At 40.9% G+C, this 27457-nt stretch overlaps 1 protein-coding gene across 1 annotated transcript in view; it reads left to right on the forward strand.

The window, feature by feature from the left end:
• The window catches only part of LOC309559164 (dynein axonemal heavy chain 3-like), a 480621-nt gene that overhangs the window by 440744 nt on the left and 12420 nt on the right, over positions 1 to 27457 (forward strand). Inside the window, exons 46-47 of the mRNA XM_082262311.1 lie at positions 2084 to 2288; positions 16093 to 16230. Coding sequence (XP_082118437.1) covers positions 2084 to 2288; positions 16093 to 16230 — 343 coding nt within the window. The remainder of the gene's footprint in view (positions 1 to 2083; positions 2289 to 16092; positions 16231 to 27457) is intronic.

A 27457-nucleotide genomic window follows, 5' to 3' on the forward strand; every position in this document is an offset into this window, starting at 1 on the left:
TAACCCTCTTGGGCATGGAGTTCACCAGAGCTTCACAGGTTGCCACTGGAGTCCTCCTCCACTCCTCTATGAGGAAATCACAGAGCTGGAGACCTGTCTGGAGACACGCTTGGCCAATCCATCACCTTTACCCTCAGCTTCTTTAGCAAGACAGTGGCCGTCTTGGAGGTTTGTTTGGGGTCATTATCATGTTGGAATACTGCCCTGCGGCCCAGTCCGAAGGGAGGGGATCATGCTCTGCTTCAGTATGTCACAGTACATGTTGGCATTCATAGTTCCCTCAATGAACTGTACCTCCCCAGTGCCATGCAGCCCCAGACCACCACCATGTTTGACTGTAGGCAAGACACACTTGTCTTTGTACTCCTCACCTGGTTGCCGCCACACACGCTTGACACCATCTGAACCAAAAAACTTCATCTTGGTCTGGTCAGACCACAGGATATTGTTCCAGTAATCCATGTCCTTAGTCTGCTTGTCTTCAGCAAATGGTTTGCCGGCTTTCTTGTGCATCGTCTTTAGAAGAGGCTTCCTTCTGGGACAACAGCCATGCAGACAAATTTGATGCAGTGTGCCACGTATGGTCTGAGCACTGACAGGCTGACCCCTCACCCCTTCAACCTTTGCAGCAATGCTGGCAGAACTCATACATCTATTTCCCAAAGACAACCTCTGGATATGACCCAGAGCAATTCTTTTTTTCAGATCTTCAGAGAGTTCTTTGCCATGAGGTGCCACGTTGAACTTCCAGTGACCAGTATGCGAGAGTGAGAGTGATAACACCAAGTTTAACACACCTGCTCCGCATTCACACCTGAGACCTTGTAACACTAACGAGTCACATGACACCAGGGAGGGAAAATGACCAATTTGGCTTAATTTGGACATTTTAATTTAGGGGTGTACTCACTTTTGTTGCCAGTGGTTTAGACATTAATGGCTGTGTTGAGTTATTTTGAGGGGACGGAAAATTCACACTGTTATACATGCTGTACACATTGTAGCCAAAGTGTAATTTCGTCTGTGTTGTCAAATGAAACGATATAATAAAATATTTACAAAAATATGAGGGTTGTACTCACTTTTGAGATACTGTAGGTGTAGAGTTATAAGATAAGGGATTAAAATAGAAAATAGAAAAATAGAAAATTATAGTTCAGCCTGCATAACAGGAGAAATCTTCTAAATTCCTTCAAACATGCTAAGCAGTCTGGATGGCGATTTCTTCTCCTCCAACTATTGTATTCTGACAGCCAGTACCAGCAGTGGCAACTCACATATTTTGCTCTAAATAATAATTTTAATAGTTTTTCCATTCAGTTTGTTTTTTCTTCATTCGCTTTCTCCAGCTGAGTCAGCTCCGTTTAAATAAATTCCCCCCTCCTTTTTTTTTCTCTTCTCTCTCACTTCCCCTCCCCTTTTATTTTTTTTCTTAATTAATTTTAGTTATTTACTCTGACTTGTATGTCCGGGAGTTTTGCCTGATGTTTGCCAATTCTACTGACCGAATTGAACAATTTCAATTATATTTTGCTCTGTGTGCTCTTTTTTTTTGGAAAACTGGACGAAACTGTGGATTTCAGCTTTTCAGTTTTTATTAAAGCAAGATAGAAAACAGCATTGAAACAAAGTAAAAGAAAAATGTACTAAGCTTGAAGGGTCACTAAACTAAAAACAGAAGTTCACATGCATAAAAAAATAATAAACGCATCAATGTAAATATCCTATCATTTGCGAGAGCTTTCACTGTTTAGCTGAGTGCATCCATTATGCTTTAGATGTTTTGGAGAAAAGAAAAGTCAGAGCTATTTGTTGCTTGTAAAAGGTTTTAGTTTAGCTGAGTGACAAGCATTTGTGTTCATGTGACTTTGCCGACCTTGTTGTATTAACAATTTAAAATGACTCCAGTGTCCACAATTAGTGGCATTGCTGCTAGATTCACATTTATTTAATCTGCCAGGGCTTTAAACATTAGTGTGACCAGAGTCACTTATAACTTTAATCAGACTGCATGTGTCCTATCTAATGGCAGAAAAATATCTTGTCATTTTTACTTAATCTCCATCGTGTTTTCCTTTCCCAGGCTCACAGATGTTGTACGGAGCAGTCTGATTAATTTAGGTAAAGCTATCAAAGGCCAAGTGTTGATGTCAACAGAGCTGGAGAATGTATTCAACAGTATGCTGGTTGGGAAAGTACCTACCATGTGGGCTGCTAAATCCTACCCCTCACTGAAACCCCTTGGCAGCTATGTATCTGACTTGCTCTACCGCCTGCAGTTCCTACAGGTAAGACCGAAGAAGTATTAGATAAAACCAGTTTCATAAATGAACTAGTTAAACTGTAATTTGCTACACAGAAACTGCAGCCGAAAAATACTGCATTAACACACCGTTAATTGTGGGTTTTGTAACTAGCTGCAGTTGTCTAAATTACATGTTCCACAGGGACTCATGATAGGTGGTCACAACAGAGCCATTGCGGAGTGTTTGCAACTGTCACCGAGAAGCAATTAGAGTAAACCTAAACTCCAAGCACACATCCAAATACACAAATTAAATACATATATCAGAACTTCTATCCATTTATTCCAGTAATTTACACAGCCCCATCCCATAACAACCACCAGGAGGGTGACGCTACTTACAGTTAAGGAATTCAATGGTGTCCTTTACCTGATCCCAGCCTGCTGACTTGACAATAAAGGAGCAGAAGCAGACTTAAGCCTAGTACACACTAGCTGAATGTCGAGCGGCATCGGCCAGTTTCTTTTGAATTCCGCCCTTGTTTACTGCAGTCGGTCTGACATAAGCTGACTGTTCAGCCAGCTTCGTTCGAAGGAGCATGACCGAAAAAGCTCTGCCGATCCGTTCCAGATCAGCGCTCTTAGTCAGTGGCTGACAGCGCTGACCAGAGTGTTCTGCCAGGGGCCATCCCCCTGTCAGAACACAATAGAACAGCTGGGGAGATTGCTGTACTAACGTCGGATAGTTGGTACAGCGGCTTCTTCTGAGCTGTGAGGTTTTTTTGGTTCAGCCCTGCTAGGTTAAACAGAAAAAAAGTACTAGTGCGTACTAGGCTTAAAGCTTAGTACACACAGGCCGAAAATCAGATGTCATCGGCCGGTTCAATAGAAGCCGGTCGATTTATGGCCTGTGTGTACGGCATCCAGTCCAACAGTCACGACCTATTGAAGGGTCATGCTCAAAAAAGGTCTGCCGACCGGTTCCCTATTAGTGCTCTCAGCCAATGGTGGTCCCCCTATTAGAACACAATGGCATAGTGGGGGAGATCGCACTAACATCAGATTGTTAGTACAGCAGCACCGACCTGAGCTGTCAGGTTTTTTTTTCGCTCAACCCGCTGGGTTAAATGAAAAAAAAAAAAAATAGTCGTGTGTACAAGGCTTTGGGTACTGTCTCTCCTCCTGTCTTCATCTGTCTCCTCCTGTCTACTTCTTTCTTACACTAGCTTGCTGCGCATCTGATTGGCTCCTGGAGCTGCTCTGCCATTTTCAAATCTGAGTGCTAATGCAAGAAGCTGTTCACATGTTAAATCCCTACACCTGTTGTTTTTAAAAACATATTTAATGATCTATAAATAATTATGGAGCTGCATTAAATAGTTTCCTGTGTAGCTACCTGGTATGCAGCTTTAACTACACAGTAGTTGCAAATCCCACATGGATTAGCCATATGGCAATATCCCTTCTCTCTTCTAGTTTGCATACATTTACTGCTGTAAAGGAAACACAGATGGGGGTGTTTGGAGGAAAGATTGAATATTTCATATACTACAATAGCTCAGAGAAATGGTACAGCAATTATAGGGAGTAAATGGAATCGTTGTCCCTCAGTTGTACAGAAATACTTCACCTTGGTTCACTTGTAACATTGTGTTGGCCTGTACATCCAATGAGAGTTTTGCATTTATTCTCTAATATAGCACAAAGAGGATAAAAGGAAGAATCAGATTTTTGAAGTAAACCTGACATAAGTAAATTAGACGGCTACCATTGCTGACTTATTCCTACAAACGCTAGTTGCTAAACTTAAATATTGACCCAGTTTTTTTCTTGACCACAGATTTTAAAAACAGGGCATCAAAATTCTGAGCTGTGTAAGATAACGGAGCTCTGTTTTTTTATTTTTTTTTTCAAAAAAGAGGTGCAGGACTGAGTTTAGTGGCAAATTTTGGAACCCATTAATGGAATTTTAATTAAAAAATAAGATTAAAAAAACAATATAGATATATATATATATTATATATACTGTATATATTTATATATATATATATATATATATATATATATATATACACACACACACAAAATCTCACAAAAGTGAGTACACCCCTCACATATTTATAAATATTTTATTATAACTTTTCATGTGACAACACTGAAGAAATTACACTTTGCTACAATGTAAAGTAGTGAGTGTACAACTTGTACAACAGTGTAAATTTGCTGTCCCCTCAAAATAACTCAACACACAGCCATTAATGTCTAAACCACTGGCAAAAAAAGTGAGTACACCCGTAAGTGAAAATGTCCAAATTGGGCTTGGTCCAAATTAGCCATTTTTTCTCCCTGGTGTCATGTGACTCATAAGTGTTACAAGGTTGAAGAGGTGGGGTTGTCTGCATGTCAGTGCTCAGACCACCACACACTGCATCAAATTAGTCTGCATGGCTGTCATCCCAGAAGGAAGCCTCTTCTAAAGATGATGCACAAAAACGCCCGCAAACAGTTTGCTGAAGATAAGCCAACTAAGGACATGGATATCTGGAACCATGTCCTGTGGTCTGATGAGACCTAGATAAACGTATTTGGCTCAGATGGTGTCAAGCGTGTGTGGCGGCAACCAGGTGAGGAGTACAAAGACAAGTATGTCTTGGCTACAGTCAAGCATGGTGGTGGGAGTGTCATGGTCTGCATGAGTGCTGCTGGCACTGGGGAGCTACAGTTCATTGAGGGAACCATGAATGCCAACATGTACTGTTAATTACTGAAGCAGAGCATTATCCCCTCCCTTCGGAGACTGGGCCGCAGGGCAGTATCCCAACATAACGACCCCAAACACACCTCCAAGATGACCACTGCCTTGCTAAAGAAGCTGAGGGTAAAGATGATGGACTGGCCAAGCATGTCTCCAGACCTAAATCCTATTGAGCTTTTGTGGAAAGGAGGAGGAGCGCAGGGTCAAATGGAAGGCGGAGGAGCGCAAGGTCTCTTAACATCCACCAGCTCCATGAAGTCGTCATGGAGGAGTGGAGATTTTGTGTGGCAACCTGTGAAGCTCTGGTGAACTCCATGCCCAAGAGGGTTAAGGCAGTGCTGAAAAACAATGGTTGCCACACAAAATATTGACACTTTGGTCCCAATTTGGACATTTTCACTTAGGGGTGTACTCACTTTTGTTGCCAGTGGTTTAGACATTAATGGCTGTGTGTTGAGTTATTTTGAGGGGACAGCAAATTTACACAAGCTGTATACTCAATACTTTACAATGTACAATGTGTAATTTCTTCAATGTTGTCACATGAAAAGGTATAATAAAATATTTACAAAAATGTGAGGGGTGATATATATATCCTGAATATAGCCCAATAACCCCTGGTTGCCTTGTGCATGGGTAATTTATACCTTTATTTTAGTCTTCAGTTATAACACATGGCCTTCTGTGATATTATACTTTCTAAGATAATACAAAACCTCTAACCTCTGGGACCTTGTTTTGTAAGTCCAGAGCAGCAAAGTAGATTCTATTGAACCGATAAAAATTTCCATAAAATAGACTGAATAGTCTGTGGACCTTAAGCGTCTAAAAGCAATTTAAAACTTGTTCTTAAAGTGTTGTGTATATATAGGCCAGTTAGTTTTGGATAACAAAGGGAGGGGTAAAAACTATTTTAAGTTTGTAGTTTGCTGTCTCTGTCCTGTTGGTTGGATTTCCCTTCACTTCATTTCTGAAAGATTCAACAGGAAGTGAGTTTTCACCAGAACAGCTGTACCCTTACCTTCACCTGTTGTTCAGGTGACAACTCTAAAAGGTGAAGCTACCCAGCAGGGATACAAACAGAAAAAAAAGAACCTAACAAGGGTTCTAATATTTCCCTACTATCTCCAAAACTAGGCCACAATGTTTTGGCTATTCAAAACACACACTTTAAATATCTTGCAGAGTCCATAAATGTGCTACAAGGCCTACCAGACTTGAAAATTACATCTACTATGCAACACACATGCAGCAGGGAGATCATAGACATTTGACTAGTCAAGAGACAGCATAGTAGTGCGAGGCCATCCTCCCAACAGTAGTTGTGCAACTGGCTGCTATAAGGAACAGGACAATGGAGAGAATTCCATGGGACATTAAGCAATACCCTTAGGCTATCACAATTACAACAGCAGAACCATTGTAAAGAAATTTAGGCAATTGACATTTTTTTGGTCTGGGAAAGGAAGGGCAACAAATGAGGCTCTTATGGTTCTCCTGGTGAACCCAAACTGCCACAGGGAATTCTGTTGTGTGTATGGATATTGTCAGCTGCCATCTATCTTCCTAACTGCCAACTATCTTTAATACTATGTAATAGTATACAGGTAAGTCTCAAATGTAGCTTGCAATATGTAAATATTATGGTTTACCTTGTCACTTCTGCTATATTTGCACAGCTGAAGTGCTTTTATAATTTCCATTGCATCCAATATGTATGCAAACAATATGCAATGCTGAGGACAGCTAGTATGACCGTGCAGGCTGCTGTTAGGGTAGTTAGAGAATGCCTAGTACTCTTGAAATAGCATCACTTGTCCTCATATACTGGGAGGATGAAGGCTGACAGTTGCTTACATAAACACAGATTTACACCCTCTGTTCTAGCTGAGCGAACAGTTTTCTCCTTCTAAGGACAGCAGGTATTAAAGTGATTGTAAAGTCTCCTTTTTAAAAAAATAACAAACATGTTATACTTACCTCTTCTGTGAAGTTGATTTTGTACAGGGCAGACTGGATCCTCCTCTTCTCTGGCCCCTCTTTGCTGCTCCAGGCCCCTCCCTCCTATTGATTGCCCCCACAGCAAGCACCCGAGCCGAGCTGCAGCTCCGTGTGTCCAATCAGACACAGAGTTACCATTCGGCTCCACCCCTTCTCTCTCCTGATTGGCTAACTGACTTTGATTGTAGCCGTGGGAGCCAATGGCGCTGAGGAAATCATGGACATCGCCGGAAAGAGATGGGGCTCAGGTAAATATTAGAGGGTTCTGGGGAGGCTGCTACACACAGAAGGTTTTATTCTTGATGCAAAGAACGCATTAAGATAAAAAAAACGTCTGACTTTACAACTCCTTTAAGTAAAAGAAACACAACACTGGCACGCTAGCCTAGTGTATTACAGCAATTTATAAAATAATAATAAAAACAGATGCGTTTAACAAGAGGTATGGACCTTGGATGAAAGACCCAAGCTCCTCCCTCTTGGCTTATACATAATGTTGTGGCTTTGGGAGAGTGTAATATCATGGGCACTGTGCAAGGTCAGTTTAATGGAAAGATCCTTGACATTGAGGATTGAATGTTGTGAGACAGGAGTTCCCCTGCAAGAGTTGTAGATATATATATATATATATATATATATATATTTTTTTTTTTTTAAATAAGAACAAAGTTTATTAACAACTTTTAACAGTACAAAAAAACAATGCACATCTTGAAGTATTACATTATACAATACATTTGCAGAATGCAAATAATGTTAAGAATGTTAGAATAATGTTCTTGTACGTGGCCAAAGCAGGTTTATAAAACATACTGAAGTTGAGATGTCAAAGATATGGTTTAGGAAGACATTCTCATCATATCTCTTCCCCAGTACTTTAAATTAAGCTCACTCCAAGGGTGAGGACACACTGAGTGGTTGAGTTCCCACTTTAAGTTAATAGCCTATCAAGAATTAAGTTCAATAGAGCCAAGCCAGGGGTAGCTAGCCATCATCCCCAGATCGTATTGAACCGGGTTGGGCTGCCTCTGTGCTGATATATCAAGCTCTCATATCTCAAAGTTAATCCCATATTGGCTACCACATGTCTAAAGTTGGAGAGGTTTGAGAGATCTGATGTTGCAAGATCAGCTTTCAAGCTTGGAACAGTGCTCTGGACACCGCCTCTTTAACATATATGTCCATTATAACCTAAACCAGTATACCTAATAAGTAAGGTTTAGGGTCAAAAGAGATGGTTACTTGAAAAGTTTTGTTAATGGTGTTTACTATGCTAGTCCAAAAGCAGTGCAACTTTGGGCACCGCAAAAGGAGATGTATCAGGTCCTCTTAGCTCCCTTGCATCTTGTACACAATGGGTCTGGGCAGGGTCCAAGTGAAAACAATTTAAATGCGGTATAATGAACCCGCAATAATATATATAATTGAGACAGTCTTTGGGTTACATTAAAAGAACAGCTGTGGACAGATTCCAGGGCCTCTGATCACTGATCCCCCATCTATATCACCTATATCCCCACCCATTGTTTCATAGCCGTGTTGGGAAAATTCTCCAGGTACTCTGGCAGCAGCATTGCATAGCACCTGGAGATGAACCTTTTAGTGGATGTGGATTGCTGCATCATATTGACAAGAGGAGAGGGAGATAACACCGCCTGCTCTAAGGATGCTTACGCTTTAATGGTGTATTTCAATTGAAGGTAGGGAAGGTACATTTTGTTTGACAATCCATATCTGGCTTGCATCTGGGCAAACAGGAGCAACCTGCCATTGCCTAAAATGTGACGGAGGTGAGTAATACCATATGTTAGCCACCTGACTGCAGCTCTGCCAGTTCCAGATAAGTATTGTTATTCCAGATGGGGCTGTAACTAGTAAATCCTGACACTCTTTATAATTGTTTTGCTTTGAACCAAATCATACATAGTAGCCTATACGTGGGGTACCTTTTGTTGGACTTTAAGAAGAACTGGGCCTCAAGGGCTTCCGGGAGAGTGTGAGCCTCTACACAGGTGTAACGCCATAGCTAATGTGAATTCCGTGTGTGTTTCCCCCTCGGCCGGTACATCAGTCATGCCATTCAGCAGTTGCTGCAGCTGGGCTGCCAGGTAGTACAGCCAGGGTTCAGGAATGCTGGGCCCCCAGTATCCTTGGACCTCTGGATTTGCTCCAGCCTGACACTAGCAGGACCCTATTTCCATAGTAACGAGCGAAATATGGAATTTACCACTCAAAATATTTTAAGGGGTATAACCACAGGTGTATTGTGGAGGAAACCGGGCAGCTGGGGCCTTAAGATAATTTTTGCTAAAATAGCTCTACCCACCACTGACAGCAGTAGTTTAGACCACAATTTCACCTTATCCCTAAACCATGACAGCAGGGGAAATATGTTCAAATGGCAATAGTCCACAATTTCAGCAGAGACTATGATTCCCAAATATCTGAACTGCCCCATTATAGGTACAGAGCAGAAAGATAACTGGGGGGTCAAGAGCTCCATCCAGCGGCAACAGGGCTGACTTGGTCCAGTTAACAGTCAAGCCTGAATAAGTGCCAAATTCAGTAATTACAGTATGCCCATTACCGCTTGGGCCTGTGTTTCCCATCAAAAGCAGTATGTCATCTGCAAAACATGATCTTTTCATGGAGTGCACCATATTTCAAGCCCTCAACCAGAGAGCTGGTCCTAATTTTAGCCGCCAAGGGTTCTATTGCAAGGGAAAATAGGAGGGGGAGAGAGGGCACCCCTGCCTAGTACCCCTACCCGGTGAAAAGAGAAAAAGAAAAGAGGACTCACTGGCCTAGTGCATTATCCAACAGATTTATTAAAAAAACATGAATAAAATCATAAAGATGTCTACTCACAAACATAAGTTAAAAACACGCTCATCAGGCCACATGTGTGGCTATCTCTCATCGGCTGCTCAAATTACTTAACCTGGGAGTAAGGGGGTCCTGGATGAGACCTCCCCTTGAAATGGCTTAATTCACAGTACTTATATCCTACAGACCCACCCTACTGACACACCCACGATGTGAGAGCCATGGCCCCTCTCATGGGATGGAATGAGAGAGTGCTAGGAAGGGAAATGCACCAATGCACCAACCACATGATCACCACAAAAATATAAAAACACACACAAGGCAGATATGCAGCTACCAGGTAAAGGACAAATGCACAAGCTGCATTATGATTCAAACCCCCAACAGTCAAAATCATCACATCTGTACTACCAAATTCTAGCGATGAGTGACTACATCATTAAATAGCAAAGAGCTAGGGCAGGGGTGTCAAACTGGCAGTTCTCCAGGTGTTGCAGAACTACAAGTCCCATCATGTCTCTGACTATGGAAGTCATACTTGTAACTGCAAAGCCTTATGGGAGTTCAACAAGGGCTGCCAGTTTGACACCTGTGAGCTAGGGGATCCAGAGATGTTAACTGTATTGTGGACATAGTTTCATTGTATGTGCACTTACCACAACGATGCAAGTGGCCCAATAGGAGGGAAGGAATGTGGAGAACTCATTTGCTGTGAGATCTGTGTGTGGGAGTCGCTGGGGTGTTCACTGGAATAACACAGCATGGTTCTGCTTACCGAAAAACCCGGAAGTGAGACCGGAAATACGTGATCCAGCATATCAAAGGCAAGTGGTTGGACACCCCTCTAGGGGCATATAGTATTTTCCAAACAAGCCCAAATCTTACAAGATTCTAAATAGGAGGATCACAGGCTTTCTGTGTTCATTCCAGAGAGAACAAAGGTCTGCTGTGTTTACAGCAGCAGACTGTCGTTCTCTCTCAGCGGGGAGCGATCATTAGTGCCCAGTGGCAATCGCTGCCGCCGGTCCTGTGGATCGGCTTCCCCGCCCCCAGGAGCGCTCCCGCGAACGGCCATACAGGTACGGCGGTTCGCGCAGTCGAGCCAGCCTGCCGCAGTATATCTGCGGCGGGTGGTCGGCAAGCGATTAATGAATCTTTTTCCAGGCATAGCATGTGGTAGCTTTTTTATATTTTAGAGTTAAGTAATGTTGCTCTACCACTACCTTTATCAACATACTTTGGAAGGCTGTGGCGCTCGGGGGACGTGTATATGCAACATACAACTAAAGCCTGTGGAAGTGGATCAAAGATCCAATACACCCAGAAGTGTGTTCTAGGCAGAAGATCCTTTAGATAGCAGAGCTCTTCAAGAGAATAAAGATCTGAGTCACAGGTTGCGGGACAGGTGAATATTACCCGTCTTTTGTAGGGATCTCTTTTCATGATAGGGGAGAAAATTTTAAAGGTTTGGGTAGGGGAGGGATAAGTATTAGAGATAGAGCTTCAGAATTTACATTTGTTCTCAGTATGGCGACCTCAGGTGGTAAAAACTGGAAAATCTTTTTCAAAAAATGCCTTATATTCAATTACTTTTACAATATTAGTCTGCTGACATGTTAGTTTTCGTGTCTCAAAATGTGTGGAGATCATCAAATGTATGTTAATAGGTAAACATTCATCAACAGTCACTTGGAATACATCAGCAGGTTCTGACACACCTAAAGCACCATACCATCTCTTCTTGTCATTTGTAATACACAACCTATGAACTCTTTCTTGGGAAAAAATCTGTGACAGTCTCCATCCTCAGCATCCTCTGGAAGCTATTTGTAGCATCTAAGCAGTCTCTTGGAACAGGCTAGTGTTGATGCTGGGTTTTAGCTAGGTTTAGCTGCCCTGCCACTCCTGACAAACAATACAAATCTTTGTGATTTATATAAAAAATATTTTTTTAATTTGAGAGGGGAGAGGGTAGTTTTATACTGAGCAACTTAGAATAAAGTATAGAAGCACCCCTCTTGATAATATATAATAAACTGGTGCTTTAGGTGTACCAAAATCTAAAGTCAATTATCCTACCGGAAATGATAAATCTTTCTTTTCCTGCAGCTACAGCAAATAGATAATTGTGATAATCCATCTGCAAAGCGGAATAATTCTTTGTCTTCCATGAAAAGAAAAAGTATACACCTGTACAGACTTGCTTTACTTTTATTCTAGAGCATGTTCCTTTATAAAAAAAAAGATCAGGAAGCTATGTTCAAGCAAGTTGAGAAATACACTATGTAACCCTTGTTACCTGAAGGACCATGCTGCCACCTTCTGACGCTATTTGTTATTAACAATGCATTAGTTAAAGCTAAACCTCAGAAAAAACATAGCATAATTGCAAATATGCAAGTTTTTCAGTCCTTAGATATGGTGGCTGCATTCATCTTAACTTCACCTGGAGACAATTTGGACATTTTCCATTAGGGGTGTACTCACTTTTGTTGCCAGCGGTTATACATGAATGGCTGTGTGTTGAGTTATTTTGAGGGGACAACAAATTTTCACTGTTATACAAGCTGTACACTCACTACTTTACATTGTAGTAAAGTGTCATTTCTTCAGTGTTATTACATGAAAAGATATAATAAAATACTTACAAAAATGTGAGATACTGTATATACACAGGTATACACTGAACAAAATTAAAAACACTTTGTTTTTGCCCCCATTTTTCATGAGCTGAACTCAAAGATCTAAGACTTTTTCTATGTACACAAAAAGCCTATTCTCAAATATTGTTCACAAATCCATCTAAATCTGTGTAAGTGAGCACTTCTCCTTTGCCGAGATAATCCATCCACCTCACAGGTGTGGCATATCAAGATGCTGATTAGACAGCATGATTATTGCACAGGTGTGCCTTAGGGTGGCCACAAAAAGGCCACACTAAAATGTGCAGTTTTACTGTATTTGGGTATTCGGAGGGGGGGGGGGTCCCAAAACTAGTCAGTATCTGGTGTGACCACCATTTGCCCCACACAGTTCAACACATTTCCTTCGCATAGAGTTGAACAGGTTGTTGGTTGTTGCCTCTGGACAATATTTGAGAGAAATAGGCCTTTTGTGTACATAGAAAAAGTCTTAGATCTTTGAGTTCAGCTCATGAAAAATGGAGGCAAAAACAAAACTGTTGCGTTTATAATTTTGTTCAGTATACATATATAAAGTATATATATATATATATATATATATACATACACACACACCATATATAATATTAATAAAAATAAGTGAAATTAATCAAATGAAAAAAATAATTTTCACAAAGTCTGCTGCTTCAGTGTTTGTAGATCTATTTGTCAGATGTTACAATGGTATACTGAGGTTTAATGACAAGCATTTCATAAGTGTCAAAGGCTTTTATTGACAATTACATTAAGTTCTTGCAGAGTCCATATTTGCAGTGTTGACCCTTCTTTTTCAAGACCTCTGCAATTCGCCCTGGCATGCTGTCAATCAACTTCTGGACCACATCCTGACTGATGGCAGCCCATTCGTGCATAATGAATGCTTGGAGTTTGTCAGAATTTGTGGGTTTTTTTTATGTTCACCCGCCTCTTCAGGATTGACCACAAGTTTTCAATGGGAATAAGGGCTGGGGATTTTCCTGGCCATGGACCCAAAATTTTGATGTTTTGTTCCCCAAGCCACTTAGTTATCACTTTTGCCTTATGGCAAGGTGCTCCATAAAGCTGGAAAAAACATTTTTCGTCACCAAAGTGTTGATGATTGGAAGAAATGCTCTTGGAGGATGGTTTTGTACCATTCTTTATTCATGGCTTTGTGCTTAGGCAAAATTGTGAGTGAGTCCACTTCCTTGGCTGAGAAGCAACCCCACACATGAATGGTCTCAGGATGCTTAACGGTTGGCATGACGCAGGACTGATGGTAGCGCTCACCTTTTCTTCTCCAAACAAGGTTTTTTTTCAGAGAAAATGACTTTACCCCAGTCCTCAGCAGTCCAATACCTGTACCTTTTGCAGAATATCAGTCTGTCCATATTTTTCCTGGAGAGAAGTGGTTTCTTTGCTGCCCTTCTTGACACCAGGCCATCTTCCAAAAGTCTTTGCCTCACTGTGTGTGCAGATGCACTCACACTTACCTGCTGCCTTTCCCGATCCCGCAGCTGAATCAACTGTAGGAGACGTTCCTGGTGCTTGCTGGACTTTCTTGGGCGCCCTGAGGCCTTCTTCACAAATGCAGTTGAAATGTTTTTTTATGGGATTAAGTTCATTTTCATAGCAAAAAGGGACTTTGCAATTAAATGCAATTCATCTGATCACTCTTCATAACATTCTGGAATATAGGCAAATTGCCATCATAAAAACTGAGGCAGCATATTTTGTGAAAATTGATATTTGTGTCAATCTCAAAACTTTTGGCCACAGCTGTGTGTGTGTGTATATTATATATATATATATATACAGCCATCAAAAATTCCACTCGCATTTTGCGAGTGGAATTTTGAGGATGGCGAGCTGTGCCTGCCGCCGCCGCCGCCATTCACAGCAGACTGCGATTACTTTCTTCTTTAGAAACGGATGGGCTCAGGGAGCAGAGCACTGCGCCCTGAGCCCACCCATTGTGTGACAATAGCAAATTAATATTCGCTATTGTCACAGGGATCCTCCTCCTGATCCTCCTATTGGCCAATCAGGAGGCAGGTGTTTCCTGATTGGCCGAAAGGCGAACGATTGTAACTGGCCGAGGAGGAGGAGGAGGACTCGGGAGACACGGAGGACGCACAGGATTGATGAGAAGCCGCCCGCTGCAGGTAAGTGCACGCTGGTCTCTCTACACACTGTGATCGCTCTGCAATTCAAGGGAACATGCTGTGGGGGCTATGCAATGAAAGGGGACATGCTGTGAGCGCTCTGCAATGAAAGGGGACATGCTGTGGGGGCTCTGTAATGAAAGGGGACATGCTGTGAGCGCTCTGCAATGAAAGGGGACATGCTGTGATCGCTCTGCAATGAAAGGGGACATGCTGTAAGCACTCTGCAATGAAAGGGGACATGCTGTGGGCGCTTTGCAATGAAAGGGGACATGCTGTGGGCGCTCTGCAATGAAAGGGGACATGCTGTGGGTGCTCTGCAATTTAAGGGGACATGCTGTGGGCGCTTTGCAATGAAAGGGGACGTGCTGTGGGCGCTCTGCAATGAAAGGGGACATGCTGTGGGCGCTCTGCAATGAAAGGGGACATGCTGTGATCGCTCTGCAATGAAAGGGGACATGCTGTGGGCGCTTTGCAATGAAAGGGGACATGCAAAGCTGGGGTGGCCTGATAAGAAGGGGGCAGTGTGACAGATGGGAGGGCAGTGTGACGGGTGAAGGGCTTGTGTGACAGGTGGGCATTGTTACAGTAAGACACACAGCATGCTCAGGTGCCAGGCTTACCTTACAGGAGAGAAGCCTAGAAGCAGCAACCCTTGTACATACTACTTCCCTGTGATGTCCGCGGGATGTCCCTCCAGCTAGCAGTTCACTTTCCGAGTGTCAGTGTATACAGTGAAGAGGGGAGGGGCCTCTGACCCAGACAGGTATTGGCAAGAGTGTACAAACAGAGCAACTCACTTGTGCACTGAATCTGGTGCCTGCCTGGGTCAGAGGCCCCTCCCCCTCTCCACTACATACACTGACACTCGGGAAGTGAATTGCTAGCCGGAGGGACATCCCGTGGACATCACAGCGGGAGATGCTGGGTCTTGGGGCCCCCTCACAGTGGCAGAACGCCAGGGCCCGGTCGCAAGTGCAACTGCTGCGACCCTGGTAGTTTTGCCACTGATTTGGGGAAGGAATCAAGTTCACATCGGTGTAGTCAGGAGTTCACAAACTTCTGGCCATAAAATTCTTGGTTTACAATTTTTCTGGCCATATTCTTGGCCTAAATGCAACTGCTTAACAAAGGCCTTTAAAATGTTTGCAAAACCAAGAATTATTATACAGTTACATGTACTATTCAAAATGTGCTAAAACTGCAAGCCTGTATAATTTTATCTTGAAGGGTCAGTCTACATTTAAAGCGTATGTTACTCAACATTTCCAATTCCTGATATATATATATATATATATACACACACACACAAATATTTTTACTTTAATTTCAGTTTTAAACTTTATGGGTTGCTTAAAGGTAAGGGTTCACTATATGCTTTAAATGTGCTGCGAGTGTTCCCTGTGACAATGTCTGAATCTGACTTTTATTTCCTGACAGGATTGGATAGACAATGGTCCACCCAAAGTGTTCTGGATATCAGGGTTTTATTTCACCCAATCATTTCTGACCGGTGTTTCCCAGAATTATGCTAGAAAATATACAATCCCTATTGACCATATTGGATTTCAGTATGAGGTAAGAAGATGTATTTTGCACATGTGCTGTTTATTTGTACACTGATTATGGGTTCAATGGTCTATATAATGTGGTGGAGATGATCTATGCAAACAATGACAGGTCATCTTCTTCTAACAACTGGGCATTTTAGGATCTATTAATATATATATATAATATTTGTATATGACATTATTTATTTAGAGGTGCCAAAGGCTGGCTGAGTAAATCAAAGGCTTGCATTATTAAATAACATAATACTAGAGGCAGTGTTTTGTTTTGTTTTTTTAATGCATTTAATTGGCTCCATTATTCATAAGTTGCTTTAGGTCCTAAACTTTGTGGGTTGGTCCTGCTACAACAAAATGCTTAGGAGTATTATTAAATCAAAAACTGTCACTAAATGCTGTCTGCATTCTTAAATAGTAAAAGGATGTCTCCCTCAAGAGGACTAAAGTACATGGATTATTTGCCTTTGTACTATGCAATATATGGAAACTTCCTGTATAATTACGGACAATACCTATATTGTATCCTCACAGCACACCTTTCCACACATGTGCCTTTCCCATTACTTAGGTCTGCTAAATTCTTTTTCATATTGTGCAATCAGCTTCTTTGATAACCCTGGTGACATCTGAATAAAAAAAAAAAAACACCTGGGCTGATTAACAACCGCTAGAGAAAAAGAAAGTGTCAGCTTTTTTCAGATTCAGGTTAGAAAATGAATGACATTTAATTACTTTGGGAAACATAAACCAATTCCTTTTGGTTTTATAAACTGGTTTCACAGTTGCATATTAAAGCTAAAGTAAGCTGAATGTATATATATTTCTAGAAAAGAAGTAACTAGGATAGTAGGAAAATATAAAGAAAATCTGGCTGGGTGATAGAGGCAGATTAGTCCGCATTTAAAGTGTTCAGCCACACAATTTCTAAGGAAAGTTTAGATGTTGCATTTTTCTAATGTAGGTCAAAGACCGAGGAGACTTTACCTGTAAAAGGGGATCTTCTTTGGGATGAAAAAGTAGACAAGCTAACAATATTACTAAAGTGTAGGCACTAAAAGTATCTGCTTTGATTATGAAAGTAATTTCTGTGACCTGAACCCTTGGATTCTAGGACCACAGGAGTTCGGCACAAGTCTATGAGAAGTCCCGTGCCTGTCATTCAACGGTCAATTTTCTGAACCTCGTAGGGGCTCTGGCATTTGACTGTTGGATGAAAAGTTTTAGGATTTAGTCTCACGAGGGCTGGTGCTTAGTGCTGATTTTTGAAAAAGGCATGTGTAGAATTTGGACCTTGGATTCAGGGGTCCATGTACAGACAAAATTGATGACTGAAGAAAACCCGCACAGAGAAAGTATACAGATTACCTAATATGTCTGCTCCATAAAGCCCGGTGGTATAATACAGGTGCATCTCATAAATTTAGAATATCATCAAAAAGTTTATTTATTTCAGTAATTCAATTCAAAGAGTGAAACTCCTATTTTATATATGTATCATATAGATCTTACTGCGCTAACTGACATGTAAACATAAGCTGCCAGCACATAGTAATACAAAGTGCAGCACTAAAAATGAATGATACAATCCATATAACAGTGTATCAAAATAGTGATGAAAAAAGTAAAAAAAGTTGATAAATGGTGATAAGTCCCAAATGGTAAAATTTACAGCATAAATGTGAAGCCATCCAAACTTGCACAGGTGATTAGAAGAATTCCCACACCAACAAAGTGAATATAGAATGCGCTCACCAGAATGTAAGGACCCAAGTACCTTATAGCAAATGGGTCAAACAGACTTGATGTAATCCATCTCACAGTGTATGCCTGTCCCAATCTATATTTTTATTTTTCAAAGGATAACGATGAACTCTTGGAAGCAGATGGCTAAGTCTCCCAGTGTAATATCCACATATGAAAGAAAGGGAGATAACACAAAGATAGTGTAATACTGTTATATAAATTTATTTTTTTTTAAAGGGATTAAAGCAACTTACAAGCATCCATGTAAAACCAGCATATCTGCCATCCGCCATCATTCCTATCTTTTATGCTGGTTTTACATGGATGCTTGTAACTTGCTTTAATCCCTTTTAACAAAATACATTTATATAGCAGTATTACACTATCTTTGTGTTATCTGCCTAACTTTCATATGTGGATATTAATCTGGGAGACTTGGCCATCTGCTTCCAAGAGTTCATCGTTCTCCTTTGAAAAATATTGTTTGGGACAGGCATACACTGTGAGATCCATGGATTACATCAAGTCTGTTTGACCCATTTGCTATAAGGTACTTGGGTCCATACCTTCCGGTGAGCGCACTCTATATTCACTTTGTTGGTGTGGGAATTCTTCTATTCACCTGTGCAAGTTCGGATGGCTCCACATTTATGCTCTAAATTTCACCATTTGGGACTTATCACCATTTATCAACTTTTTTTACTTTTTTCATCACTATTTTGATACACTGTTATATGGATTGTATCAGTCATTTTTAGCGCTGCACTTTTCTTTGTATTCCTATTTTATATACATAGATGGGTTACACACAGAGTGATATATTTCAAGCATTTTCTTCCTTTAATTTTGATGATTATGGCTAACAGCTAGTGAAAACTTAAAATTCAGTATCTCAAAAAACTAGAATATTACATAAGACCAAAAAAAAAAAAGGATTTTTAATACAGAAATGTTGGCTTACTGAAAAGTATGTCCATGTACAGTTGTAACGCTCCTGCATTTTTGTAACAAGATGGATTTGCAGCTGCAGAAATCTCCACTCAGTAGTCATGTAGAGAGGTGTTGAAATACCAATTCCAACTCCCAAGACTCATCACTGTGGCCTGCCTGCTTCATCATACAAATATACACACTCAATAAGATGTTCCTGGAGTGATAGATGTATATAGCAGTATAGTGGTGATGTGCTGAAGGGACAGGTATGAACAGTGACAGTAGATGGCAAGCACTCGAGAGAAATGTTCAGGAGAGTATAGATGGTAACAGGTAGGATGCAGATAGGTTAGCAATCATGTATGGTAGTAGGTGGTAGGATAGCAGATGACATACAGGAGAGACTAACCCAGTGCAAGGATAGATGTTAGTAGGCTCAAGAGCTAGCAATCTAAATAACAGTGCAGATGATAGTTTTAGTATTGCATAGAGAGTGACAGTCTTTAGTGAGCAATAGATATAGTGTAAGTAGGTTTTATGGAGGTTTCCCCTGCGGGGTACTTATCACTAGAGAGTAGGTTAGTAGCGGGGTCCGGTAATGAGGAGTGATCCGGTAGCGAGATACAGGGATCAGGAGCGAGGTTCCGGTCTGTTCAAGGCAAAGGAAAGCAACTGGAGGTTCCGACAGCGAGACACACTAGCAAGCATGTGGACAGCCAAGCAGGTTGAACGAACGATGTGAGTGAGACCGCTGGCGGTTGAAATAGACGCTCTGCGGCGCTCAGCAGTGACCTCATCGCTCTTAAAGGTATATGCGTACCACCTAAAGGGAAAGGTGGGACGCATTGAAAAGAAAGTAGTAAATAAGGGTACTAGAGGTACCAGAATCTTACAACAGTATAGTATGCACTCAATACTTGGTTGGGGCTTTCTTTTGAATGAATTACTGCATCAATGCAGCATGGAATGGAGGCGATCAGCCTGTGGCACTGCTGAGGTGTTATGGAAGCCCAGGTTTCTTTGATAATGGCCTTCAGCTCATCTGCATTGTTGGGTCTAGTGTCTCATCTTCCTCCTGACAAAACCCCACAGATACACTATGGGGTTTAGATCAGGCAAGTTTGCTGGCCAATTAAGCACAGTGATATCATGAGCATTAAACCAGGTATTGGTACTTTTGACAGTGTGGGCAGATGCTAAGTCCTGCTGGAAAATTAAATCAGCATTGCTATAAAGCTGGTCAGCAGAGGGAAGCATGAAGTGCTCTGGAATTTCCTGGTAGAGGGCTGCACTGACTTTGGACTTGATAGAACACAATGGACCAACACCAGCAGATGAAATGGTAACCCAAATCATCACTGACTGTGGAAATTTCCCACTGGACCTCATGCAACCTGTATTCTGTGCCTCTCCACTCTTCCTCCAGACTCTGGGACCTTGATTTCCAAAGTAAATGCAAAATTGTCCACAGTCTGTGATGATTTGGGTAGCCCTCTCATTTGCTGGTTGGTCCACTGGGTTTTATCAAGTCCAATGTCAGCGCAGCCCTCTATGCTGATTTCCTTTTCCAGCAGGACTTGGCACCTGCCCACACTGCCAAAAGTACCAAAACCTGGTTTAATTTTTATTTATTTTTTTATTATATAAATTTTATTGATTTTCACATTGTACAAATTACACATATTGTTCGTAAAACCAAAGGAACTCTTACAAATATTATTTTCTTACCTTCCCACCCCCCTCCTCCCTTCCCCTCGGTCCCATCTCTGTAATCTCCGTCTCCCCTCCTGTTCTACCATATGTTCCCATTTTAAACACCCACTAATTCAGCATATCTCTTTGTACCTCTAAACTCTCTCCACCCTTCCCAGATTTTCATACATTTTCCTATTTCATTTTCTCCCATGTAATACAATTCTTCTAAGTTGGAAATGTTTTCTATCTTTCTGACCCAGTCCCTTACCGTTGGACTTTCTGGTACTTGCCAAAATTTTGGAATTCGGTATTTTGCTGCATTTATTAGATGGGGTATACCCATCTTTTTATATTGCTTTATTGTGAGATTAGTGCTATGGAGTAAATAGGTTTCAGGGTTTTTAGGCATATTGACTCCAGTTATTTCCTGAATGAGTTGTATGACTTCCTCCCAGAATTTCTGTGTTTTTGGGCACTCCCGCCATATATCCGTCATAGTTCCCCTTATCCCACATCCTCCTCCAACAAAGCAGTGATTTTTCTCGTTAAAATGTATGTGCTTTAATGGGCTTTATGTACCATCTTGACAGACATTTGTAATTAATTTCCCTTGTTTTTATATCTATTGCAGTACCATCCGTTAGTTGCAATTTTTTCTCTTTTTCATACTCGCTTCAGTTTGCGTCGAGCTCCGCTTCTGATTTTCCCAGAAAAGGTGGGATAACTGGGCCCGCCAATCTAGTAAGGATCCTATATATCTGGGATATACAGTGCTTCGGCGCAACCTGCGTGCTGAGCATTTTTTCAAATGATAATAAATGTTCTCCTGATCTTATTAGTTGAGGCAGTGTCTTTTTAAAATGTTTTAATTGATGGTATCTCAATCCCTCTATAAACAAAATATTTATTTTCTGTCCTAATTCCTCCAGTGTGCATATTTCCCCTTCTTCCATAATATCTGTGCATTTTTATCTTTTATTCATCCCCCAAAAAGTGTCTCATTCCCTGGTAAAAAGTAGTTTGTTCCTGAGAACAGTATTGATGGCGCGTTATAATCCCATTTCCTTTGTCTGTGCAATAAATCCCATTCCCTGATTACATCTTTTGTAGGTGTACTAGTATCTTTAAAAAAATATCAGTGTTTTTGTGGAACCCAAATCATCTTACACAATAGTGTCTCACTTAACGTGTTTTCTATTTGTACCCAACTTTTCCCTTGTGAATTAAATGTCCAGTCAGTAATTCTGGTTAATAGTACTGTTTTATAATATCTTTTCAAATCTGGGACCGCTAAAACTCCTTGTATTTTATCTTTACTTATCACTGCATATTTTATTCTTGTTTTTTTATGATGCCAGAAAAACCCACGTATCATCTTCTTTAATGTATTAAAATAACTGGTATATGCATTAGGAGCACTTGAAATTTATAGAGTACTTTTTGTAGAATTCCCATTTTGATCATATTAATATGTCCTATCCAGGAGACTGGTCAATGGGAGATTTTAAATTCATTTAATTAAGATATATAATTTGATATAGATCCTTACATTTTGCTGTTTATTTTACCCCCAAATATCTTCATTTTCCTGCCATTTAAATGGGAGTTCTTGCTATAGGCCTTTTTTCCTCTTATCTAGGATTATGTTTAAAAATGTCTGATTTTAGGGGGTTTATTTTAAAGTTTTGATAGGTCTCCATAGTATTTCAGAAGTTTTATTATATTTGGCAATGGTGTTCTGCGGCTAGACACGTAAAACAAAATATCATCCGCATACGCTGCCACTTTATGTTCTTCTCCTCCAGTTCTCACTCATTTTATATCTATTCAGTTCCTGATAGTTGTAAGTAGGGGCTCAAGTGTTAGAATGAACAAAAGGGGTGATAAAGGGCACCCCTGTTTCATGCAGTTTTTCAACTCAAAAGCTTGGGAAAATGCCCCATTTATCTTAACTGCTGCCATTGGTTGTTCAGCAGTTTGATCCTTTGAATTATTCTTGGTCCAATACCTAACTCCTCCAGTATTGCTATCCTGAATCCCCAGTCTACCCTGTCAAACGCTTTTTCAGCGTCTATTGACAGAAGTAGAGCTGGGGGCCCATCTTTTTTTTTTTTTTTTCTGTAGGCTTTACTCCATTATCTCTTACTTTCCCTCCCTGGCACAAACCTTACTTGACCTGTATGTATCCATTCCAACATTAGACCCTTCAGTCTAGTGGCAAGAATTTTCGCATAGTTTTAGGTCTATGTTTAATAATGATATTGGTCTATAGCTTGAGCATTGCATGATATCCTTATCTTCTTTTGGTATTACTGTAATGTGAGCCAGCAATGATTCCTTTCTTATTTCACTTCCATCTTCCAAGGAATTCCAATACATGCATAGTGCAGGAACTAATGTTTCTTTAAATTTTTTATAGTAAATAGCCGAGAGGCTATCTGGCCCTGGGCTCTTTCCTATAGCTATCTCTTTCAGAGCTGTTAAAATTTCTTCCTAAGTTTTAGCGCTTTCTAATTCTATCAGTTTTCCTTCCTTTAATTTGGGTAGCTTGGCTTCTTGTAAGTACGCTTGTATCTTTTCCTTTTTCTCTAAATCATTTAGCTGTTCCCTGGGGAGTCTTACTGCATATAAAACGCACTATAAAACTTCTGGAAAACATCTGCAATATCTTTTGTTGAAAGTACTAGTTCTCCTGTCCTGTTTTTAATTCTTTGTATAAAACCCACAGATTTTTTCTTCCTTAATATACTTGCCATGTATTTCCCTGGCTTATTTCCCCATTGCCATCTTTCTTTATTTACTTTATTGAAGATTCTCCTTGTTTCCTGTTCCCTTAATGTATTTAGTTTGTCTCTTTTTAACGCTAACAGATGTTGTATATCTTTTCCTTTCTTATGCCTTTGTTCTAGCTCGTATACTTCCTTTAGTATTTTGTTTGTTGCTCAGTCTCGCTTTCTTTTTTTAAGGTCCCTATTGACATTCAAATGCCCCTAATATAGGCCTTATGTGCTTCCAATACCGTAGCGTGTGATACTTCTTCCTGTGTCATATTTATCCTGAAATAGAGCCCTAGTTCTTTCTTGATTTTTTCTTCAATTTCCTGATCTTGTATTAAGGAATCATTTAGTCTCCAATTATTTATCCTATTAATTACATCTACTATCTTTATTTCCACTGTTACAGGAACGTGATCCGACAAAGTTATTGTTTCAATAAATGTTATTACATCCAGTAGTGTGTGTTCTACTAATATATAGTCCAACCTTGAATATGTCCCATGCGCAGGGGAGTAAAACAAGTAATACCTCTCTCTGGGATGTTGAATTCTCCAGCTATCTATTAGTTGATATTGATTGTGTTTTCTTATTTGCTTTAAGATGCCTCGCTTCACTCCTCCCCACATGAGATGATACATCTTGCTGTGGATCCATAGAAAAATTAAAGACCCCTGCTACTATCACTTTACCATATTAAATTAAGTTTTCCCAGGGTCTGCCTTAGATAGTACCTTGAGTTCTTATTAGGGCAATATATATTTGCCAGCGTCACATCCATACCCAGTAATTCTTTCAAAAACAAAAATCTACCTTCCGGATCAGTCCTTCTTTCTCTTATCTTGAACCATATATCTTGTGCAAGTCCTATCGCTACCCATTTCACCCTTCTCATTGTTGAATCTCCATAGTACCAAACTGGGTATTTTTTTAAATAAAATTTGATCTTTAAGTCATGATAAATGGGTTTTTACAATTCTTTCTGCGTAATGCCGGATTTCTTTAAGGATTTTGTGTCTTTTAACTAGGGTGTTTAAACCCTTCATGTTATATGATAAAAGTTTAATTTTATTCATATGGAATTTCTATTCCACTTTGTTCCCTTTTCTCTCTGCTTCCCCCCTCCCCCATACCAAATCAGCTCACTCAAAAGAAATATCACCAAAGGATAGGTAGTGTAGAAGAGAAAAAAAAAGGGACCGCCTGGGAAGAAAAAGGAGACATTGGAAACCTCAAATTCCTTCCCACCCCCTTTCCCTTCTCCCCTCCACCCAATCCCTGCCAACCTTCTTCCTCCCCCTCCCCTATCCCTAAGTGAATTTGGTTATTGATTCTTTTATCCTGGGGTTTGGCACAGTTCACATACGCCTGCCGGTCCCCCTCCCTTGATGTTGGGGAGCAGTTCCAGAAGTATTCCGAGTGACCGGTCGGTTTCTTTTCTCCTATTCTATAAAAATTCCCCTTGGCTGTACCCCCAGGTAGGAGGCACCCCTCTAGTTAGTTACTTACTTTTTATTTCTCCCCTTCCCATCTCTTCCCCTGCCCCTCACCCCCATTCCCCACATGAGTTTAGTTTGTAACCTTCCAGGAGTAGCAATGGGCAATAACCCTGTTAACCCTTTAGCGTTCTCTATTTTTCACCTTATTGGGGAATTTTTGCAATTGCTCTTCTTCCACCGGAGTTTTCTTTGTTGCTTCCTCAGACCATCCAGGTAGCTCTGGTACTTGTAAGTCAAATCTGTTGCAGAATTCTTGTAGCTCTTCTGGGAACCTTAATCTTGCAGAGCGACCCTCTTTTTGTCCTATAATACATGCGGGGAATCCCCAGCTGTATTTTATATTTTTTATCCACATCTGTTCCAGAATCGGTTTCAAGAGTCTTCTTCTCAGCAGAGTTTCAGGGGCTAGATCTGTATATATTTGCAACTTTTCCCCTCCATAGTGCATTGCTGTTATTCCTCTCAACTTCCTCTCAACTATGTTTAGAGTTTTCCTAATCCTATGATATCTCTCTATTTTCAATATTTTCTCCGTTGGTCCGCCTAAGAAGGGGGTTAAACACTTTACTCCTCTGTTCCGTCAGATCTTCTCTTTCTTCCTCTGGAAGGCTTCGGATCCTTAAGTTATGTCTTCTATTCTGGTTTTCCTGATCTTCTGAGATAGAACAAAAAAAAAATAATTGTTAGCTTTTCACTTGTTCTTTCAATTTTGTTATTTCCTCAGGTTGTTGATCCACTCTACTCTCTAACTCTTCTAAGCGTACCAGTATATGACCCAGATTTTCATGCAATGTTGTCATTTCATTTTTAAACACCTCTGCTATCTCTCACTTTCCATTCCAATATCCTCTGTTGTTTGATTTGAGGTGTCTCCTAAAGAGTGTCTTGTTTGCTTTTTTTCATTTCTCTCTGATAATCTGTTGTTGTTAGCCCCTTCTATTTTTTCGTTGCCCGGACTTGTGCTTCCTTCCTGGGTCAGGTATTTAATTGCACTTGTATTTGCATTTGCTTTAAATGTTTTACCTTTCCTCTTAGAACTGATTATGCGGGGAGGAGAAAAAAAAAGAAAAGGAGGGTTACAATCTTCTTTAGATGGGCACAACTGGCTTGTTTAATTGAACAGGACACTATCAAATGATCCTCTTAGTACCCCTATCCCAGTCCAAATTAAGCCATTTTAAAGCGCTTATATTGGCGTGTCCAACCACCTCCAGTGCTATATTTCCTTTAGGACTTCTCTTTATGCTGGAGCTATTGTCCCGTATTGTCTTTCCGAACTAAGATGGCGTACAAAAATAGCATTTTCCCAAGCCTTGACAGCATATTGTGGATCTCATTAAGACAGTCCCACTATTTATTAAAGCATACTAGGGCACTGTGTAGTACTGGAGATCACCTATCAGCTTTTCTCTTCTCTTTTCTCCTCTCCTATTTACACCTTCGTGCCAGGGGTCCTATTCCTCCATTATAGGGGTCTGTGTGCAGAACTGTTAACAAAATGTTTCCTTTTTTTTCCCCCCAATATTTAGCCTGGAGTAGTGATTATAACTTTTAACTCACCCCTTCAGTCTACCTGCTTTCCTCCTCTTTTCCCTAGTCAAGTGTATGGTCACTGGAGACCCGCCTGTCCTTCCTTTTTGGTGCCTTCCGTGGGTCTGTGAGGCTGAAGCTATGCCTGGCTATGGGACTGCAAAGCTGTAGGTCTCTAAGACTCTGGATCTACAAGGCTGTGGATCTGCGCTGCCGTGGGTCTGCGAGGGTGCGGATCTGCAAGGCTGTAAAACTGTGCTACAGAGGGGGTGTCTCAGAGCTAACACTGCTCCCTCTCTCTCCTATCCTCTCACTCCTTCCAGCACACTTCTCATGCTGCTGCTGCCCGACCAGACATTACTGCCGTCTTCCTCCTCATCACTCTCCTCTCTGCACCTCCTGGTCCCCTAGATCTCGCTGAGGGTAAGTCCTGCACCTCAAACACCACTGCACTGTCACTCTTACACATTGTCATATGTTTGCCACATGGGGATTATGCTGAGCCATTAGCTGTTCCTGACAGGCGCCTACCAGAGCCACCAGCAGAAACTTCCTGCACGTGCCATGCTCAGCCCCCCCCCCCCCCCCCCCGTATGCCCTGGTTTCATGATCATGGTATCCAGAGGAAGGCAAAGGAAAAAAAAACAGGAAAGCATGATCCAATTTGCTCCAGCAGGGATGAAAATTCCTTCCTGATCCCCCGAGAGGCAATCCGGTAATACCTGGATCAACTTTACCTATAAATGTTAGTATCCAGTTATATTATGTACATTTAGGAAAGAATCCTGGCCTTTTTTAAAGCAATCTACTGAGACAGAACCAGCTCCTGAGGGAGTCTATTCCACATTTTTACAGCTCCTACTGTGCAGAAACCTTTCCATATTTGGAGATTACATTTTTTTTCCTACAGACCTAAAGAGTGGCCCCTTGTCCTCTGTGATGACAAAGTGAATAACTTAACACCAAGTTCACTATATGGACCACTTATGTATTTATACATGTTGATCATATCCCCCCCCCCCCTTAATCTCCTCTCCTCAAGAGAATCAATGCAGTTCCTCCA

The sequence above is a fragment of the Pelophylax lessonae genome, assembly GCF_965119305.1.
Source record: "Pelophylax lessonae genome assembly, chromosome: 6".
Taxonomy (NCBI): Eukaryota; Metazoa; Chordata; class Amphibia; order Anura; family Ranidae; genus Pelophylax; species Pelophylax lessonae.